At 42.9% G+C, this 20,056-nt stretch overlaps 1 protein-coding gene across 2 annotated transcripts in view; it reads right to left on the bottom strand.

The window, feature by feature from the left end:
- CHP1 (calcineurin like EF-hand protein 1) overlaps positions 1–20,056 on the bottom strand; it is a 50,068-nt gene that overhangs the window by 12,605 nt on the left and 17,407 nt on the right. For both annotated transcript variants that reach the window (XM_012462458.2, XM_064374861.1), the window contains 2 exons: positions 15,031–15,111; positions 5,572–5,699 (listed from right to left, as the gene is read on the bottom strand). In XM_012462458.2, coding sequence (XP_012317881.1) covers positions 5,572–5,699; positions 15,031–15,111 — 209 coding nt within the window. The remainder of the gene's footprint in view (positions 1–5,571; positions 5,700–15,030; positions 15,112–20,056) is intronic.

The following is a 20,056-nucleotide window of genomic DNA, read 5'->3' as shown; positions in this document are numbered from 1 at the left end:
CATGTATTCATTTCCTTCACAGACCTTGCTACCATAATAAATCCTGTTTATTCACCAATTTTCTCTATAATCTGTCTCTCTTATTAGATCATAAGTTCTAAAAGAGTAAGAACCTTACCTGATTTATTTATCACTGTATCCTGGGCCTAAAATTACAGGCATATAGTAGGTGCTCAAACATTTGTTTAATGAAAAATGAAAGGAATGATCTCAGTCAAACCTCTACCTCTTTTTTTTTTTTTTTTTTAAGAAATAGGGTCAGCTGGGTGCAGTAGCTCACACCTGTAATCCCAGCACTTTGGGAGGCTGAAGCGAGTGGATCACCTGAGGTCAGGAGTTCGAGACCAGCCTGACAAACATGGAAAAACCCTGTCTCTACTAAAAATACAAAATTAGCCAGGCATGGTGGTGCATTCCTGTAATCTCAGTTACTCGGGAGGCTGAGGCAAGAGAATCACTTGAACCTGGAGGCAGAGGATGCAGTGAGCCAAGATCATGCCAGTGCACTTCAGCCTGGGCAACAAGAGTGAAACTTGGTCTCAAAAAAAAAAAGAAATAGGGTCTCACTCTGTTGCCCAGGCTGGAGTGCAGTGGTGTGATCATGGCTCACTGCAGCCCTGAACTTTGGGTTCAAGTGATCCTCCTGCCTCAGCCTCCTGAGTAGCTAGGAATACAGGTATGTGGCACCATAACCAGCTCATTTTTTTTTTTTTTTGGTAGATACTGGGTCTCACTCTGTTGTCCAGGCTACAAACCTTTACCTTTACTTCAATGAATGCTATTGCTTCTTTTTTTTATTGTGGTAAAATATACCTAAAATTTATCATTTTAACCTTTTCTACAGGCACAGTTCTGTGGCATTAAGTACTTTCACTCTGTTGTGTAAGCATTACCACCATCCATCTCTCCATAACTTCTGCATCTTCACCAGCAGAATACGCACCCTTTTAACGGTAACTCCATTACCATCACCACCACCATCCCCCAGCCCCCAGCCCTGGGCAAGCACCATTCTACCTTCCATCTCTACAAATTTCACCACTCTGGAAACCTCACATAAGAGGAATCGTACAATATCTGTCCTTTCATATCCACTTTATTTTCATTTGGCATGATGTCTTCAAGATTCATCCATGTTGTATCATGTGCCAGAATTTCCTTTTTTAACACAGACTAATATTCGATTGTATATCTACACATTTTATTTATCCATTGATCTGTTGACGAATACTAGGATTGCTTCTACCTTTTGGATTCTATGAATAATGCTGCTATTTCTTCCTGGCTACACTCCCAAGCTCTACTCCACCTATACTCAACACCCAAATAAAATATTCTAATGTAGACTCTACTTTCTGCATCATTATATGTTATACAAACGTAAACCATTTAAAAGGACAATTAGAATGTGGGAAGGAAAACCTGTAGACCTCTTGAATTCTCTTATTTACCATGCCCTGGGGCATTCTAAAATGGATATTCTATACCTTTCACTTTTTTTTTTTTGAGACAGTCTTTCTCTGTCGCCCAGGCTGGAGTGCCATGGCGTGACCTTGGCTCTCTACAACCTTCACCTCCCAGGTTCAAGCGATTCTTCTGCCTCAGTCTCCTAAGTAGCTGGGATTACAGGCATGTGCCACCACACCTGGCTAATTTTTGTATTTTTAGTAGAGACGGGATTTCACCACATTGGTCAGCCTGGTCTTGAACTCCTGACCTTGTGATCCACCCGCCTCGGCCTCCCAAAGTGCTGGGATTACAGGCATGATCCACTGCACATGGCCTACACAAAGCATTATATAACTTCACCAATCCAAAGAGAAAAGCAATAAGGTACCACTTCCAGGAGACAAACAGAAGATCAGAGTAGCACTATGTGTGCTTGGGCCTGTGCCTACGTGGGCACAGTTTTTAGCCTTGCTGATTGTGATTGAAATTCTCGGCTGGGCGTGGTGGCTCATACCTGTAATCCTAACACTTTGGGAGGCTGAGCCGGGAGGATCACCTGAGGTCGAGAGTTCGAGACCAGTTTGACCAACATGGAGAAATCCCATCTCTACTAAAAATACAAAATTAGCTGGGCATGGTGGTGAGTGCCTGTAATCCCAGCTACTCGGGAGTTTGAGGCAGGAGAATCGCTTGAACCCAGGAGGTGGAGGCTGCACTGAGCTGAGATCACGCCATAGCACTCCAAAACTGGGCAACAAGAGTGAAACTCCATCTCAAAAAAAAAAGTTCTCTCACTGTGGCACATAAAAGAAATAGAACAAGGTGTGTTCTAAGAGTTCCTGAAGACAGTATTCTATGCAAAGGAGAAACCATAATAAAATTTGGTTCCACTCTTCTGTAAACCCATATTTCTTTTTTTGAGATGAAGTCTCACTCTGTCGTCCAGGCTGGAGAGCAATGGTGCAATCTATGCTTACTGCAACCTCTGCCCCCAACATTCAAGCTATTCTCCTGACTCAGCCTCCTGAATAACTGGTATTACAGGTGCCACCACACCCAGCTAATTTTTGTATTTTTAGTAGAGACAGGTTTCACCATGTTGGCCAGGCTGGTCTTGAACTCTCGACCTCAAGTGATTCACCTGCCTTGGCCCCCCAAAGTGCTGGGATTACAGGCATGAGCCATCACACCTGGCCTGTAAATCTACATTTCTAAGTAACACATCCCCTATCTCTAAGGTAAATGTGTCTCAGTGGCAAATGTGTTGCCCTGAGACATTGTATATGACATTCAATTGCCCTCAGTCTACAAGAAGAGGCACCATCCTGCAGCTTATACAGCCCTGTGGGAAGTTCAAAGAGAAGCAACAGATAGAAACTGAGGACTTTTCAGGCTCTTCCATCTTTTCTTTGGCCTCTGAATAGCTTAGGTTTTACTGGTTTAATTACATGAACGTGAGCCCTACAGAGAGACTGCAACAGAATTCGAATTAATTTTTAGCTTCCTGTAAAAGTTAATCCAACATCCAAGACTAAAGCATGTAATGAAAAAGGCAGGCTGGGTATGGTGGCTCATGCCTGTAATCCCAGCATTTCAGGAGGCCAAGGTGGGATGATTCCTTGCTTCCTGGATTTTGAGACCAATCTGGGCAACACAGTGAGACTGTGTCCCTACAAAAAATTAGAAAATGAAAAATTATCCTGCTGCGAAGTCTAGGAGAAAAAAAAATTAGTTGGGTGTAGTGCACACACCTGTAGTCCTAGCAACTTGTGGGGCTGAGGCAAAAGGATCACTTGAGCCCAGAAAGTCAAGGCTGTAGTGAGCCGTGATCATGCCACTGCACTCAGCCTGGGTGACAGAGTGAGACCCTGTTTCAAACAAACAAAAAAAAAAAAATTAAGAAAAAACAAAATAGCCGGGCATGGTGGCTCACGCCTGTAATCCCAGCACTTTGGGAGGCCGAGGCGGGTGGATCACGAGGTCAAGAGATCGAGACCATCCTGGTCAACATGGTGAAACCCCATCTCTACTGAAAACACACAAAAAAAATTAGCTGGGCATGGTGGCGCGTGCCTGTAATCCCAGCTACTCAGGAGGCTAAGGCAGGAGAATTGCCTGAACCCAGGAGGCAGAGGTTGCGGTGAGCCGAGATCACGCCATTGCACTCCAGCCTGGGTAACAAAAGCAAAACTCCGTCTCAAAAAAAAAAAAAAGTAAAAAGAAAAAACAAAATAAACCCAAGCATAACCTGCATATAGCACTTTGTTATTATTCTATCTCATCCTGAAATTTGCCATTTCTGTACATTCCAAACTTCTTCCTTAGCAGAACCCCAACCACAGCATTAGGAGAGGAGTCTCATTAGCCTAATCTCCTTAGCACTTGGCACTCTCCTGACCTAAACTAACTTATCAAAGTGAGGGGAAGGACTTACATTCCATGCTTGGGAGGAGTGTTGCTCAATTTCAATTTCAGTCTCGATCTCTCTCTACATATATCTCTCTTCCTCTACTGCCAGATGTGAACAAGAAAAAAAAGAAGCCCTGTTAACAACTGAGAGCTGTCATATGACCATAATACCTCAGGATAAAACAGACTACAAGGATGGCAGAGTAAAGATAAAAATCCCTAGTGCTTGAAACAAAATCAACCTTCCTGCTGGCCTAACCTGACCTGTAAAGTGAGCTAATATATTTCCTTATTGTTTAAGCCAGCTGAGTCAACTAAAGGCATCCTAAGACACCAACTAACGCCCAAATCCATTAGTGCTATTTGGAAGATTTTGTTTTCTTTCTTTTTTGAGACAGAGTTTCTGTCACCTGCGCTGAAGTGCAGTGGTGCCGTCATGGCTCACTGCAGCCTCAACCTCTCAGGCTCAAGCAATTCTCCTACCTCAGCCTCCTAATACTTGGGGCCACAGGTGCATGCCACCACACCTGGCAAATTTTTGTATTTTTATTAGAGACGGTGTTTCACCATGTTGCCCAGGCTGGTCTCAAGCTCCTGGGCTCAAGTGATCCACCCACCCTGGCCTCCCAACGTGATGGGATTACAGGTGTGAGTGAGCCACTGCACCCAGCCTTCAGTCAGTTTTAATACAATTTCAATTTCAAGTTGTACTGAGTAAAAAGAGAAATTCAATTTCAATTTCCTGGAGAAGTGTTTTAAGGGATTGGGCAATATCATACATGAACCAGTAAGGGCAGAAGGGAAAGCAAACAAGTATTAAAGGAAAAGAGGCATGAGACATGGGTATAAAAATTAAATATGGCTGTTCCCCCCTACTTAAGTCACATCTAGTGTCTATCAAATTCTAAGATGAGCTGAGGACCCAGTGTCTACCAAATTCTAAGATGAGCTGAGGACTGCCATTATTTCTTAAAGGTAGGGCCTATGTCTTGTTCACTATTGCCATGCTAGTACTTACTGCAGTGCCTGGCATACAGTAGGTGCTCAGTGAATTATAATGATACTAGTTAACACTTATTAAGTATCTAGTATATGCCAAGCACTGTTTGAAGCACTTGACATTTATTCCCTCATTTAATCCTCACAACAATCCAATGCGGAAGCCCTTAATATCCCATTTTACAGAAGAGAAAACCAAAGCCCAAAGAGGTTAAGTATCTTGCCCAAAGTTACATGGCCAAAAAGAGGTAGACTAGGATTTAAATTTGACTAGTTTAGCTTCAGAGTCTGAGGTCTTAACCAGTATGTTCTTGTAAATGCTTGTTCAAATAATGAATGAGTAAATACATGATTTTTTTTTTTTTTTTTTTTGAGACGGAGTTTCGCTCTTGTCACCCAGGCTGGAGTGCAATGGCGTGATCTCGGCTCACCGCAACCTCCACCTCCTGGGTTCAGGCAATTCTCCTGCCTCAGCCTCCTGAGTAGCTGGAATTACAGGCACGCGCCACCATGCCCAGCTAATTTTTTGTATTTTTACTAGAGACGGGGTTTCACCATGTTGACCAGGATGGTCTCGATCTCTTGACCTTGTGATCCACCCGCCTCGGCCTCCCAAAGTGCTGGGATTACAGGCTTGAGCCACTGCGCCCGGCATACATGATTTTAAAGAAATGGACAGCAAGTATTTTAAGCCAGAAGACTTTAGCTCCTTACAGTGCAGTTTGTTGCTCCGGCTGTTGAGTGGTTCGGGTCCATTCACATCTTTGCTCTTTTCATTATCCTCAATGGGGCGGAAATGAGCCAAAGTTCGCATGAATCCACGGAAGTTTACCTGGTCCTCTCTGATTATGAAGTATAACAAACAGAACACGATGTCAATCACGGTGATTATTTCTTATGAATTAATTAAATCAACAGCTTTAGCTACAATCACCTGAAAGTCCATTTAATGAGGTTTCTTTCCATATGCATGGTACTTTGGGGCTCATAGTACCTTATCATCTAAGCCTCACCCCAACCTTAAGGGGCAGGTGCTATTATTCCCACTATTACTTCCACTTTATAAATGATTTAACCAGACTTAGGTAACAGGACTTACCAGGGCTACAGTTAGCTATTGAATTTACTTGTATCTCTTTTCCAAAAAACAGATATAGAGTAGTGCCAGCACTATAAAAGAAAGCAAGAACTTGAACTCATTGCTTTGAACTCTGCAGCAAGCCACAGGTTAAGTCAATTCAACCCAATGACTCCTCAGCCATCTCCCACATCTCTCCTGAAGTAATGTATACTCGGAATATTTTAAAATTAAGGTACATTATAGAACAGCTGCTTTTAAAATAAAGTTTATTAAATTTTTAATTTTTATTTATTTATTTATTTTGAGATGGAGTCTCATTCTGTTGCCCAGGCTGAAGTGCAGTGGTGAGACCTCGGCTCACCGCAACCTCTGCCACCCTAGGTTCAAGAGATTCTCCTGCCTCAGCCTCCCAAGTAGCTGGAACTACAGGTGCATGCCACCACATCCGGCTAATTTTTTGTATTTTTAGTGGAGATAGCATTTCACTGTGTTAGCCAGGATGGTCTCGATCTCCTGACCTCATGATCTACCTGCCTCAGCCTCCTAAAGCACTGGGATTACAGGCATGAGTCACTGCACCTAGCCAAATTTATTTAATTATAAAAGCAAACATATTTTTGAAAATTTGGAAAAAAGAAAAGTAGACAGAAAAATACTGATCCTGGGGCCGGGTTTGGTGGCTCATGCTTGTAATCCCAGCACTTTGAGAGGCCAAGGCAGGCAAATCACAAGGTCAGGAGTTCAAGACCAGTCAGGCCAACATTGTGAAATCCTGTCTCTACTAAAAATACAAAACAATTAGCCGGGTGTAGTGGCACAAGGCTGTAGTCCCAGCTACTCAGGAGGCTGAGGTGGGAGAATCACTTGAACCCAAAAGGCGGAGGTTGCAGTGAGCCAAGAACGTGTCATTGCACTCCAGCCTGGGCGACAGAGTGGGACTCCATCTCAAAAAAGAAAAATACTGGCTAGGCGTAGTAGCTCACGCCTGTAATCCTAACACTTTGGGAGGCCGATGCAGGTGGATTACTTGAGGCCAGGAGACTGAACCAGCCTGGCCAACATGGTAAAACCCCGTCTCTACTAAAAATACAAAAAAATGAACTGGACCTGGTGGTGGGCACCTGAGTAATCCCAGTTACTCAGGAGGGTGAGGCAGGAGAATTACTTGAACCCAGGAGGCAGAGGCTGCAGTGAGCCAAGATTGCAGCACTGCACTCCAACCTGGGTGACAGAGGAGATTCTGTCTTAAAAAAAAAAAAAAGCCTGGCACAGTGGCTCACGCCAGTAATCCCAACACTTTGGGAGGCCAAGGCAGGTGGATCACAAGGTCAGGAGTTTGAGACCAGCCTGGCTAACATGGTGAAATCCCCATCTCTACTAAAAATAGAAAAATTAGCTGAGCATGGTGGCTGGCGCCTATAATCTCAGCTACTGGAAGCTGAGGCAGGAGAATCATTGGAACCTGGAAGGCGGAGGTTGCAGTGAGCCGAGATCATGCCACTGCACTCCAGCCTGGGTGACAGGGTGAGAATCTGTCTCAAAACAGAAAAGAAATAAAGAAGGAAACAAGGAAGGAAAGAAGGAAAGAAGGAAGGAAGGACGGAGGGAAGGAAGGAAGGAAGGAAAGAAGGAAGGAAGGAAGGAATGAAAGACGGAAGGAAGGAAGGAATGAAAGAAGGAAGGAAGGAAGGAAAGAAGGAAAGAAGGAAGGAAGGAAGGAAGGAAAAAGAAAGAAAGATAGGCAGACTCATGCTTATACTCCCAGTTATTTGGGAAGCTGAGGTGGGAGAATTACTTGAACCCAGGAGGCAGAGGTTGCAGTGAGCTGAGATTGTACCACTGCTCTCCAGCACAGATGACAGTGCAAGATCCCCATATATATATATATATATGAATATATTTTCTCTTTTAACTTTTCTATGCTTTTTAGATAATTACAAACATACCGTATTATGTAATTTGGTATCCTGCCTTTTTTTTTTTTTTAACTTTTAAGCATTTCTCCAATCAATATAAACACTTCGAAACATTTAAAATCCATGCATAACTCTGTGGACACATCATGATTTTATTATTCCCTTATAATTGGCCAATTTTTTGCTAAATAATATTTTGGGCCGGGCACAGTGGCTCAAACTGTAATCCCAGCACTTTGGGAGGCTGAGGCGGGTGGATCACCGGAGGTCAGGAGTTCGAGACCAGCCTGGCCAACATGGTAAAACCCTGTCTCTACTAAAAATACAAAAACTAGATGGGTGTGGTGGTGTGTGCCTATAATCCCAGCTACTCAAAAGGCTAAGGCACGAGAACCACTTGAACCCTGGAGATGGAGGTTGCAGTGAGCCAAGATCACGCCACTGCCCTCCAGCCTGGGTGACAGAGGGAGACTTAATCTCAGGAAAAAAAAAAATGTTTTGAAAGACCTCTTGTGAATAAAGCCTTTTTGGCACTTAAGCTTAGAGAAAATCTTTTTATTCTGCCACAGGCTAATCAATAACCCTATAAGAAATAATTCTCAGCTGGGTGTGATGGCTCACGCCTATAATTCCAGCACTTTGGGAGGACGAGATGGGCAGATCATGAGGTCAGAAGATTGAGACCATCCTGGCTAACAAAGCGAAACCCCATCTCTACTAAAAATACAAAAAAGTAGCTCGGTGTGGTGGCATGTGCTTGTAGTCCCAGCTACTTGGGAGGCTGAGACAGGAGAAGAGCTTGAACCCAGGAGGCAGAGGTTGCAGTGAGCCGAGATCACACCGCTGCACTCCAGCCTCAGAGACAGAGTGAGACTCCGTCTCAAACAATAATAATAATAATAATTCTCAAAGCTTGAATGAAGATGTTCTTTAATAATAAAAAAAGATTCTTGTTAGTATAGTGGTGAAAATAAAAATTAAAAAAAAAAAAGAGCCGGGTGCGGAGACACGTGCCTGTAATCCCAGCTACTTGGGAGGCTGAGGCTGGAGGAGCACTTGAGCCCAGGAGTTCAGCGCCGTAGTGCACTATGACAATCGGGCATCCACACTAAGTTCAGGATCAATATGGTGACCTCCCGGAAGCGAGGGACCACCAGGTTGCCTAAGGAGGGGTGAACTGGCTGAGGTCGGAAATGGAGCAAGTCAAAATTCCCATGCTGATCAGTAATGGGATTGCGTCTGTGAATAGCCACTGCACTCCAGCCTGGACGACATATAAAAAAATAATAAGAATAAAAAAAGAGCCGGGTGCAGTGGCTCACGCCTGTAATCCCAGCACTTTGGGAGGCCGAGGCAGGTGGATCACGAGGTCAAGAGATCGAGACCATCCTGGTCAACATGGTGAAACCCCGTCTCTACTGAAAAAAATACAAAAATTAGCTGGGCATGGTGGTGCACGCCTGTAGTCCCAGCTACTCAGGAGGCTGAGGCAGGAGAATTGCCTGAACCCAGGAGGCGGAGGTTGCGGTGAGCTGAGATCGTGCCATTGCACTCCAGCCCAGGTAACAAGAGCGAAACTTCGTCTCAAAATAAAATAAAATAAAATAAAATAAAATACAAAATAAATAAATAAATAAATAATGTCCTATGTGACATAATATTTATCTAAGGCAAGTGGCCTGGTTCCTCTGGTTACCTAAAAAAAAATAAATAAAAATCTCTCTGTGCCCCACCGAATAGCTGAGGTATCTAGGGTCTCTTTTGTGCCCTATAGACATGCAGTTCAGGGACTTTCTAAAGGCAGAGTTCAAAGGCTAGCCTGTGAGCCATCTATACTCAAAAGAATGACCTTGGCTGGGTGCGGTGGCTCACTCCTGGGGCCAGATCTCAGCACTTTGGGAAGCCAAGGCGGGTGGATCAACTGAGGTCAAGAATTCAAGATCAGCCTGTCCAATATGGCGAAACCTCATCTCTACTAAAAATACAAAAAAAATTAGGCAGGCATGATGGCATGTGTCTGTAATCCCCGATACTCGGGGAGGCTGAGGCAGGAGAACTGGTTGAACCCAGGAGGTAAAGGTTGCAGTGAGCCAAGATCATTCCACTGCACTCCAGCCTGAGTGACCAAGGGATACTCTGCCTCAAAAAAACAAAACAAACAAAAAAGAATGACCTTTTAGTTCTTCAAGGTATCTATATTGCTAATGGACCAGTATCTGGTCAAAAATGTAAGATCTGAGAAATCAAGTAACGTGGAGTAAAATTTAAATAATATGCCAGAAAAAACACATTAATGAGTATTGATAACATAAAGTTTCTGGGTAAAAAGGAATTAAATAACCATGGTCCACTTCCATATCTCACTCTTAAAATAAAAAAATGTTTAAAAAGCCCCCATGTGCATATGACTAGGGAAGAAAGAAAAACCCAGAAGCCAAATATATCTATGTGATTAGAGCAAGAGGCAGAGGCACAGCTTGCTAAGAGCTAAGCAGTGCAGCCCAGAAGAGCCCTCCATTTCTTCATATGCACTCTGTCCCATTTCCTTAGCAGTCGATTGGTGGACAAAATGGCAGGTGACACTGTAGTCACAGCAAATGTGGTTTAGCCTTACAAAACAGCTTCCCACAAGCTTGTTTCTTCAAGTAATCAATGGTGACTAAGGAACTCTAAAAAAAAGTTGGCGGGCCGGGCGCGGTGGCTCACGCCTGTAATCCCAGCACTTTGGGAGGCTGAGGCGGGTGGATCACGAGGTCAAGAGATCGAGACCATCCTGGTCAACATGGTGAAACCCCGTCTCTACTAAAAATACAAAAAAAAAATTAGCTGGGCATGGTGGCGCGTGCCTGTAATCCCAGCTACTCAGGAGGCTGAGGCAGGAGAATTGCCTGAACCCAGGAGGCGGAGGTTGCGGTGAGCCAAGATTGCGCCATTGCACTCCAGCCTGGGTAATAAGAGCGAAACTCCGTCTCAAAAAAAAAAAAAAAGTTGGCACAGTGACTCTCCTGGGTTTAGTTTTCATTGCAAAAGCTTTGGATACAAAGCATGGCTGTTAAAGTTATCTCTGGATAGGGTTCAGTGCTTTGCAGGGGTAAAAGAGGAAGTAGAAAAAGGAAGAATTCAGCAGACACACCACACCTGAAATAAACAGGCCAGTTCAAGGAGAAAGAGAAAAATGAAGGAGGGCACAAGATTCCTCATTGTCAACATGATTTGATTCCCACCTTTACATGAACTAACTTCCCCTTCTGACTTTTGCTTACATTTACTGAGTGCCCAACCCTCTCAACTAGCAAATTCTTTTGCTCTCAATTTAGAGTTCTAAAATTTCCTCTCCAGGCATTTTATCTGATAGTGTCCTCATTGACAGTCTCATTATTAAGAACTGGCACCCATATAATATTTTGAAGTCCTGTAGGTCATAAGACCATTCATATGAACCAGGAAGAGACTGTTTAGGAAATTACTTAAAACAAGCTTATATGTAAGCTTTATTCATGAAAAGGTACCTAATCAAATCAATAAATATTTACTCAGCACTATGAAGGCAGTGTATTAGGTAGTGAAGCACATCAAAAGACTACTTTCACGTTAGAAAATCCCACATTAAGAACAATCTACTTGGGCCAGGCGCAGTGGCTCACTCATGTAATCCCAGCACTTTGGGAGGCTGAGGCAGGTGGATCATGAGGTCAAGAGATCGAGATCATCCTGGTCAACATGCTGAAACCCCGTCTCTACTAAAAATACAAAAAATTAGCTGGGCGTGGTGGCGCGCGCCTGTAATCCCAGCTACTCAGGAGGCTGAGGCAGGAGAATTGCCTGAACCCAGGAGGTGGAGGTTGCAGTGAGCCGAGATCGTGCGTTGCACTCCAGCCTGGGTAACAAGAGCAAAACTCCGTCTCAAAAAAAAAAAAAAAAAAAAAAAGAACAATTTACTTGACAAAGTGTGTGTGTGTGATGAGAACTGTATCTTTCTTCAGTACCACAAAAGTAAAATAAAGGCTGTGGAAATGTTCCAGATTAAAGGAGGCTAAAGAGCCATGACAACTGACCCAGAATAGATCCTATACCGGAGGCAGGGAAGTGCTATAAAACAAATTATTAGATGACAAAATTGGAATATGAATATAAATTAGGATAAGATAGATAATATATTAATGAAACAGTAATAGATGAGTATTTTTTTCTTTCTTTTTTTTTTTATATCCAGAGGTGATCCGAACACAAATAAGAGTATTTTATCAATGTTAAGTTTACTGATGTGGATAACTATACTATGGATATGTAAAAGAATGTCCCTACACTTAGCAAACACACACAGGTGTATTCAGAGGTAAAGGGTCATGACTATGCAACTTATCCTTAAATAGTTCAGAAATACAATTATATGAACAAACATACACAAAAAAATTACATAAGTATATGTATAAACATATATATACATTCACACATAGAGTGTGTGTAGAGAGAGAGGAGAGAGACAGGGAAAAAATGTCTGCAAGAAAGGGTATGTAGAACAAGAGAGGGTATGTGGAACATTAGCAAGAGGGTATGTAGAACAAACTGCACTGTTCAATACTGCAGTCACTTGTCACATGGGGCTATGTGTACTGGAAACATGGTCAGTCTGACTTGATATGTGTTTAAATATAAATTACACACTGGATTTCAAAGACTAATTACAAAAAAGTGTAGGCCAGGCATGGTGGCTCACGCCTGTAATCCCAGCACTTTCGGAGGCCGAGGCGGGCGGATTGCCTGGAGTCGGGAATTCGAGAACAGCCTGACCAACATGGCAAAACCCCGTCTCTACTGAAAATACAAAAATTAGCTGGGCATGGGGTGGTGTGCGCCTATAATCCCAGGTACCTCAGAGGCTGAGGCAGGAGAATTGCTTGAACCCGGGAGGCAGAGGTTGCAGTGAGCCAAGATCGTGCCACTGCACTCCAGCCTGGGCAACAGAGTGAGACTCTGTAAAAAAAAGTAAAATATCTGTTATTTTTAATATGGATTATATATTGAAATAATATTTTAAATATATTAAATATATATTACTGTAATATTGGGGTTCAGGGTGCCCTCAGCTCCTCTGAGAGAACTTTTCTCCAGGGTTTTGGTCTCTTGCCCTCTCAAGAATGAGAGAGGTGACCACAGTGCAATGTGCAGTAAATGACAGACTCAAAAGTGTTTGTAGAAAGTGATTTATTGGCCGGGTGCGGTGGCTCACGCCTATAATCCCAGCACTTTGGGAGGCCGAGACAGGTGGATCACGAGGTCAAGAGATCGAGACCATCCTGGTCAACAAGGTGAAACTCCGTCTCTAGTAAAAATACAAAAATTCGCTGGGCATGGTGGCACGTGCCTGTAGTCCCAGCTACTCGGGAGGCTGAGGCAGGAGAATTGCTTGAACCCAGGAGGCGGAGGTTGCGGTGAGCCGAGATCGCGCCATTGCACTCCAGTCTGGGTAACAACAGCAAAAACTCCGTCTCAAAAAAAAAAAAAAGAAAGAAAGAAAGTGATTTATTTTCCATGCCTAGAGCTTTTTGTAAAAAAAAATTAAAAAATAAAAATAAAGTGATTTATTTAGATAGAAACAGGAGAAGGAGAGAGAGAGCAACAGCTGACTCTCACACTGAGTGAGAGAATCCAGAAAGATGGAGTCCAGGAGAGGAAAGCAGCTTCCACACTCAGTGGAAGGGAATAGAGAGAGATGGAGTTTAGTAGGGGAAGACAGCCTTCCACTACGGGAGTGTTTGTGGCAGGGGACTCCAGAAATAGAGTGTTTGTGGAAGGGGATCCAAACATGGAGTCCAAAGAGATGTGGAAGGAAGGGACTTTTAACCTGGGAGGAACCCCCCTCACCTTCTCTAAGACCCCTTGCCAATGAAAGGAGTTCCTTAGAACTTCCCCTGAGTGATTGACTTTTTGTTTCCTCCCAAGCCGGCGAAATTTAAACATAAACCATTAAATCTCCCAGAGAGATGGGACGGGGGCGTGACGCTGGGAAATGCTTGCCCTTAAAATTACGCCCCCTTGTGGATCCTGGAAAGAGAACACCTTCCCTCATTACCAAAGTTAATTTATTTTTACTTTTTTTTTTTTTTGAGGCGGAGTTTCGCTGTTGTTACCCAGACTGGAGTGCAATGGCGCCATCTCGGCTCATTGCAACCTCTGCCTCCCGAGTTCAAGCGATTCTTCCGTCTCAGCGTCCTGAGTAGCTGGGATTATAGGCGCGTTCCACAACGCCTGGCTAATTTTTTGTATTTTTAGTAGAGACAGGGTTTCAATGTGTTAGCCAGGATGGTCTCGATCTCCTGCCCTGGTGATCCACCCACCTTGGCCTCCCAAACTGCTGGGATTACAGGCATGAGCTACCACGCCCGGCCTATTTTTACTTTTTTAATGTGGTTACTAGAAAATGTATAATTATTTATATGGCTTGTATTATATTTTTCTTGGCTACCACTAAGAGAGCACACAAATGAGGCAAAACGTTGACAATATAACAATAGATGCATCAGGGCAATAGGTATACAAGTATTCTTTGTACTATTTTTCACTTTGCAACTTTTCTGTAAATTTGAAATTATTTCCAAATAAACATTTTTTTAAAGTCTAGTTTTACATCAATAATAAGCATGGATTAAAGACAGAATTTTGAAGATAGACTCATATATCTATTTGAAGTTTAAAACACACAGTAGGCCGGGCGCGGTGGCTCACGCCTGTAATCCCAGCACTTTGGGAGGCCGAGGCAGGTGGATCACGAGGTCAAGAGATTGAGACCATCCTGGTCAACATGGTGAAACCCCGCCTCTACTAAAAATACAAAAAATTAGCTGGGCATGGTGGCGCGTGCCTGTAATCCCAGCTACTCGGGAGGCTGAGGCAGGAGAATTGCCTGAACTCAGGAGGCGGAGGTTGCGGTGAGCCGAGATCGCGCCATTGCACTCCAGCCTGGGTAACAAGAGCGAAACTCCGTCTCAAAAAAAAAAACCACACAGTAGGTTAGAACAGAAGAGATATTCTAGAAATGTCAAAATTAGAAATGTGCAATATAATCAGGGGATCTCACAGTCTGAGATGACACAACCAATACCATTATTCCAGGTTAGCAAATAATTTAGGCTGTGATAGCTTCAGGAAGGAAGTCCAACAACTGTACTGACTCACCCCTCTGGAAAGAAGGCATTGATGATCCGGTCCCCCAATGGGTTGATGGCAAGTTCTGGAATCCTCTGGAAATCTTCCCGGCTGCCAAGAGAATCACCTTGAGTTAGAGACCATTGCCCTTAGCTTGAACTCCTTAAGTCAGGAGGTAACAGGGTGTAACCTAGCAAGAATATTACCTCCTGGAATTTACTTCTGTGGCAAATTATACCAAGTAACTGCAAAGAATAGCACTTTAATACCTGCCAAGTGTTTCTTGCACCAACTCAGTAGTAGAAGAAGCCAGATTTGACTATGCCACATTCCAGTGAATTCAGCACACAGATTACGTCAATAAGCCAATTCACAAGCAACTAGTAAGCTGTCCCCTAGTAAATGATTCCTTGAACATTAGCATTTCGTACCTAGTTATTAAATTTGGAAAGTGAACAGCAAACGGAAAGTATTAAATACTGCAGAACTTGAATATGGGGACAAATACTTAGAGGAGTCTCCACATTCTTGTTAAGATTTAAGGCACTTAGAAAATGCAAGGAATTCTTAGGTGCTATTTACATCCAAGGAAAGAATGTGACAACCAATTGATTTCCTTGTTCTGATTCTGGCTTTTTCTCTATTTCCATGTTCTGTGGACTAGGGCTATAGAAATATTTAACCGTCAAATATGACATAAGCAGTCATCCTCACTTTACTTAGGCAAGGTTATCCCAAAGCGAGTATTGTCAGTTACCATGCATTGCATACACAGCATGTGCAGCTCTGTTTACATACATTGTCTCATTTCTTCACACCAATATTTTATGTATACCCTTTTAGAGCTAAGGAAATTGAGAGTCAGGAAGATAAAGTAACTTGCCCAATGCCACACCACTGCTAAGTGGCAGAACTGTGATTTAAATCTAAGTCCCTAAGTCAAAGTATGTGTTCTTTTTCTAGAAATCACATTTCTTTCCTATATTTAACTTTTTTTTTTGAGACAGAGTCTCACTCTATCACCCAGGCTGGAATGCAATGGCAGGATCTCAGCTTACTGCAACCTCCATTTCCCAGGTTCAAGCAATTCTCTAGACTCAGCCTCCCAAATAGCTGGGATTATAGGCACCTGCCAACAGCCCTGGCTAATTTTTTGTACTTTCAGTAGAGAGGGAGTTTCACCATGTTAGCCAGACTAGTCTTGAACTCTGGACGTCAGGTGATCTGCCCACCTCGGCCTCCCAAAATGCTGGGATTACGGGTGTGAGCCATGGTGCCCGGCCCTTTGTATTAAACTTTTTGAATGAAAGTTACTTTCCCCAAAATTTTTCTTTTCTTTTTTTTTTTTTTTTGAGATGGAATCTCACTTGTCACCCAGGCTGGAGTGCAGTGGCACCATCTCGGCTCACTGAAACATCCGCCTCCTGGGTTCAAGCAATTCTACTGCCTCAGTCACCCAAGTAGCTGGGATTACAGGCACTCACTACCATCCCCAGCTAATTGTTGTATTTTTAGTAGAGAAGGGGTTTTACCATGTTGGCCAGACTGCTCTTGAACTTCTGACCTCAGGTGATCCACCCACCTCAGCCTCCCAAAGTGCTGGGATTAAAGGCATGAGCCATCACGCCCCGCCCCCAAATTTTTAAGTATTTTTTAAAAACTTTCTTTGGTTGATGTCCTGGGCCAAGAATACAAAGCTGTCTACAACTTCTTTTTATTTATTTATTTATTTAGAGACGGGGTTTCACCATATTGATCAGGCTAGTCTCGAACTCCTGACCTCAGGTGATCGACCAGCTTTGGCCTCCCAAAGTGCTGGGATTACAGGTGTGAGCCACCGCACCCGGCCTCTGTCTACAACTTACCTGTGTTGTAGTCTTCAAAAATATCAATGTCATGGGAGACAAGGAAAAGCAGAGGATTGTTGCAGATCAAGGGGGACTAAAGAGACATACAACAAAACCCAACACATGACCCTGAACTAGGAAAAAAACTGTTACAAAGGACATTATTCGGTGATACATAAAAATGAAGCATGGACCATATGAAATATGGAATACCACATAATGGTACTCTTTCAAAAAGTTAACTTTTTTGATTTTCATCTGAGAATGTCCTTTTTATAGGAAATAAACAGTGAAGTATGTGACAAAATGTTAACAATTGGTCAACTGGCATATCAGAATAAAAGTTGTCTTTTATTGTTCTTGTAACTTCAAGTTTAAAATTACTTCAGATAAAGTTAAATAAAAAAAAAGATTATAAACTTGAACAGATCTTACTTCTGCCTTCAAGAAGTTTACTTACAGAAGAGATAAAACATATACCTCTACCCTCTTTGTAATACATGTTAGCAAAAACAGAAGACAATAAAATACTCCTACTTCACCCAGGAGACTTCACACTCTGTTCCTCTTGTGGTTTAACCTTTACATGGTACTTACTTAATTCAGCAAGCTCATCTCCACCACATTTGGCGACACAGGGAGAAACTGACCTAGTGGACTGAATACAAAGCTCTGGAACAAGAACCCTGGATTCTAGTTTGTCTTGACCATTCATGGTAATAATTTTTTATCAATGAATGAACTAGAAGAAGCAATTCATAAGATAATTGGATTGCTGAAGATGATGTAATAGACAATTAACAAGGTCCTGATTATTAATTCAACAAACATGTACTAAGCTTTTATTACATAATTTATTCTATAATACAAAGTCTACACTATCATCAAAACATAGCTCCTCTTGTCTGACAGAGGTCAAAAAACAATAACTACTCCCTTTTAAATTAAGACTAAGGCTGATTTGAATTGCTTGGCTACATACCTCAGTTTAATGTCTAACAAGCTTAAGAAACTTCAGCAGAGAAGAGGCACAGTTTAAATACCAAGTCGAGTATCAAGCAGTGGATGCACAACCTAGCCTAAACTTCAGTCTCAATAAGGGGGTGCAGACTTGGACTTCCAATGTCAATAAGGACCTGTCCTTTGATACTATTTAAATCTAGTCTTAGAATTTAGATTGTATACATAGTATGTTCCAGTCACCCAAATCGAGGGAATATTACTGAAAGTATTAAAGTTAAAAAGAAAGAGCGCTGTGCGTGGCAGCTCAGCCTATAATCCCAGCACTTTGAGGCCAAGGTGGAAGGACTGCTTGAGGCTAGGAGTTGGACACCACCCTGGGAAACAGAGCAAGACCACATATCTAAAAAATTTAAAAAATAAAAAAAATTAGCTGGGCATGGTGGCGCATGCCTGTAGTCCCAGCTACTTGGGAAGCTGAAGTGGGAGGATTGTTTGAGCCTAGGAGGTCAAGACTGCAAGAAGCCATAATAACATCATTACCCTCTAGCCTGGGTGACAGAGCGAGACCCTGTTTCAAAACAGAAAAAACAGAAAGAGTATAAAAAAAAATTTGTCAACTGTTAAATAATATACAAACAAGTTATTATTACTGGTTGTTTATAGCAGAATGGAGATCTGGGCAGTTTCTCTAAAACTTAGCTTCTCAAATTTGCCCATCTACACATACCTAATAAAAAATATATATATATGGCTGGGCACGGTGGCTCACACCTGTAATCCCAGCACTTTGGGAAGCCAAGGTAGGCGGATATCACAAGGCCAAGAGATCAAGACCAGCCTGGCCAACGTGGTGAAACTCTGTCTCTACTAAAAAATACAAAAATTACCCAGGTGTGGTGACACATGCCTGTAGTCTCAGCTACTCGGGAGGCTGAGGCAGGTAAATCACTTGAACGTGGGAGGAGGAGGTTGCACTGAGCCGAGATCGCGCCACTGCACTCCAGCCTGGTGACAGAGTGAGACTCCATTTCAAAAAAAAAAAGAAAGAAAAAAATAAATACTCCAAACTGGCTTAAAAACCACAAGCATAAAATCCATCTGGCCAGGCACTGTGGCTCATGCCTGTAATCCCAGCTCTTAAGGAGGCAGAGGTGGGAGGACAGCTTGAGCCCAGGAGTTCGAGACCTGCCTGGGCAATATAGCGAGACCCTGTTCTCCACAAAAAGGAAATAAATTTTTTGAAATTTTTAAAGAAAAAAAATCCATCTGAAATATAGATCTGTATGCATTCACTGAAAAACATATCAACATTATATTCTGTCTCATGGCATACCTAGGAAAACCTTCCTTGAAGATTTTTTGAGAAAAAGACAGTATCACTGGTAGTAGTCAAGTCTAAGAACAGAGCCATGTACGATGGCATTCTTTGTGGCCAAGAAATTCCTAATGGGGAGTGGTTTTCAAGACATTCAAGGCACAGGGATGCTCTGAAAATCCAGAGTTGTTTTTGTTTTTGTTTTTGTTTTGAGATGGAGCTTCGCTCCTGTTGCCCAGGCTGGAGTACAGTGGCACGATCTCGGCTCACCGCAATCTCCACCTCCTAGGTTCAAGCAATTCTCCTGCCTCAGCCTCTCGAGTAGCTAAGAGTACAGGTGTGAGCCACTGCACCCAGCCAAAACCAGAGTTTTGAGACTGTTAGTAACCAGACATGCCATCCCTCTACACTGCTCGACTTCACTGCACAAGTCCCTTCTCTTACATAGAGATTCAGCCTCACAGGTAACTTCTATCTCAAGCACCCACAGGTTGTTGCTTTAGATGACTTACATAATGAAGAGATTAAAATCTGTTAATAGGACATACCCACTAGAACACACATTCAATTAAGAAAACACAGCTTTGGGTTGGGCGCGGTGGCTCACGCCTGTAACCCCAACACTTTGGGAGGCCGAGGTGGGTGGATCACGAGGTCAAGAGATCGAGACCATCCTGGTCAACATGGTGAAACCCTGTCTCTACTAAAAATACAAAAAATTAGCTGGGCACGGTGGTGCGTGCCTGTAATCCCAGCTACTCAGGAGGCTGAGGCAGGAGAATTGCCTGAACCCAGGAGGCGGAGGTTGCGGTGAGCCGAGATCGCGCCATTGCACTCCAGCCTGGGTAACAAGAGCGAAACTCCATCTCCAAAAAAAAAAAAAAAAAAAAAAAACACAGCTTTTCATATGTAACTAGTATGACAGCGGTTA

Source organism: Aotus nancymaae, unplaced genomic scaffold (assembly GCF_030222135.1).
Source record: "Aotus nancymaae isolate 86718 unplaced genomic scaffold, 86718_ANA_hifiasm-v0.15.2.pri h1tg000011l, whole genome shotgun sequence".
Taxonomy (NCBI): Eukaryota; Metazoa; Chordata; class Mammalia; order Primates; family Aotidae; genus Aotus; species Aotus nancymaae.
This window is presented reverse-complemented; position numbering and strand designations above follow the sequence as displayed.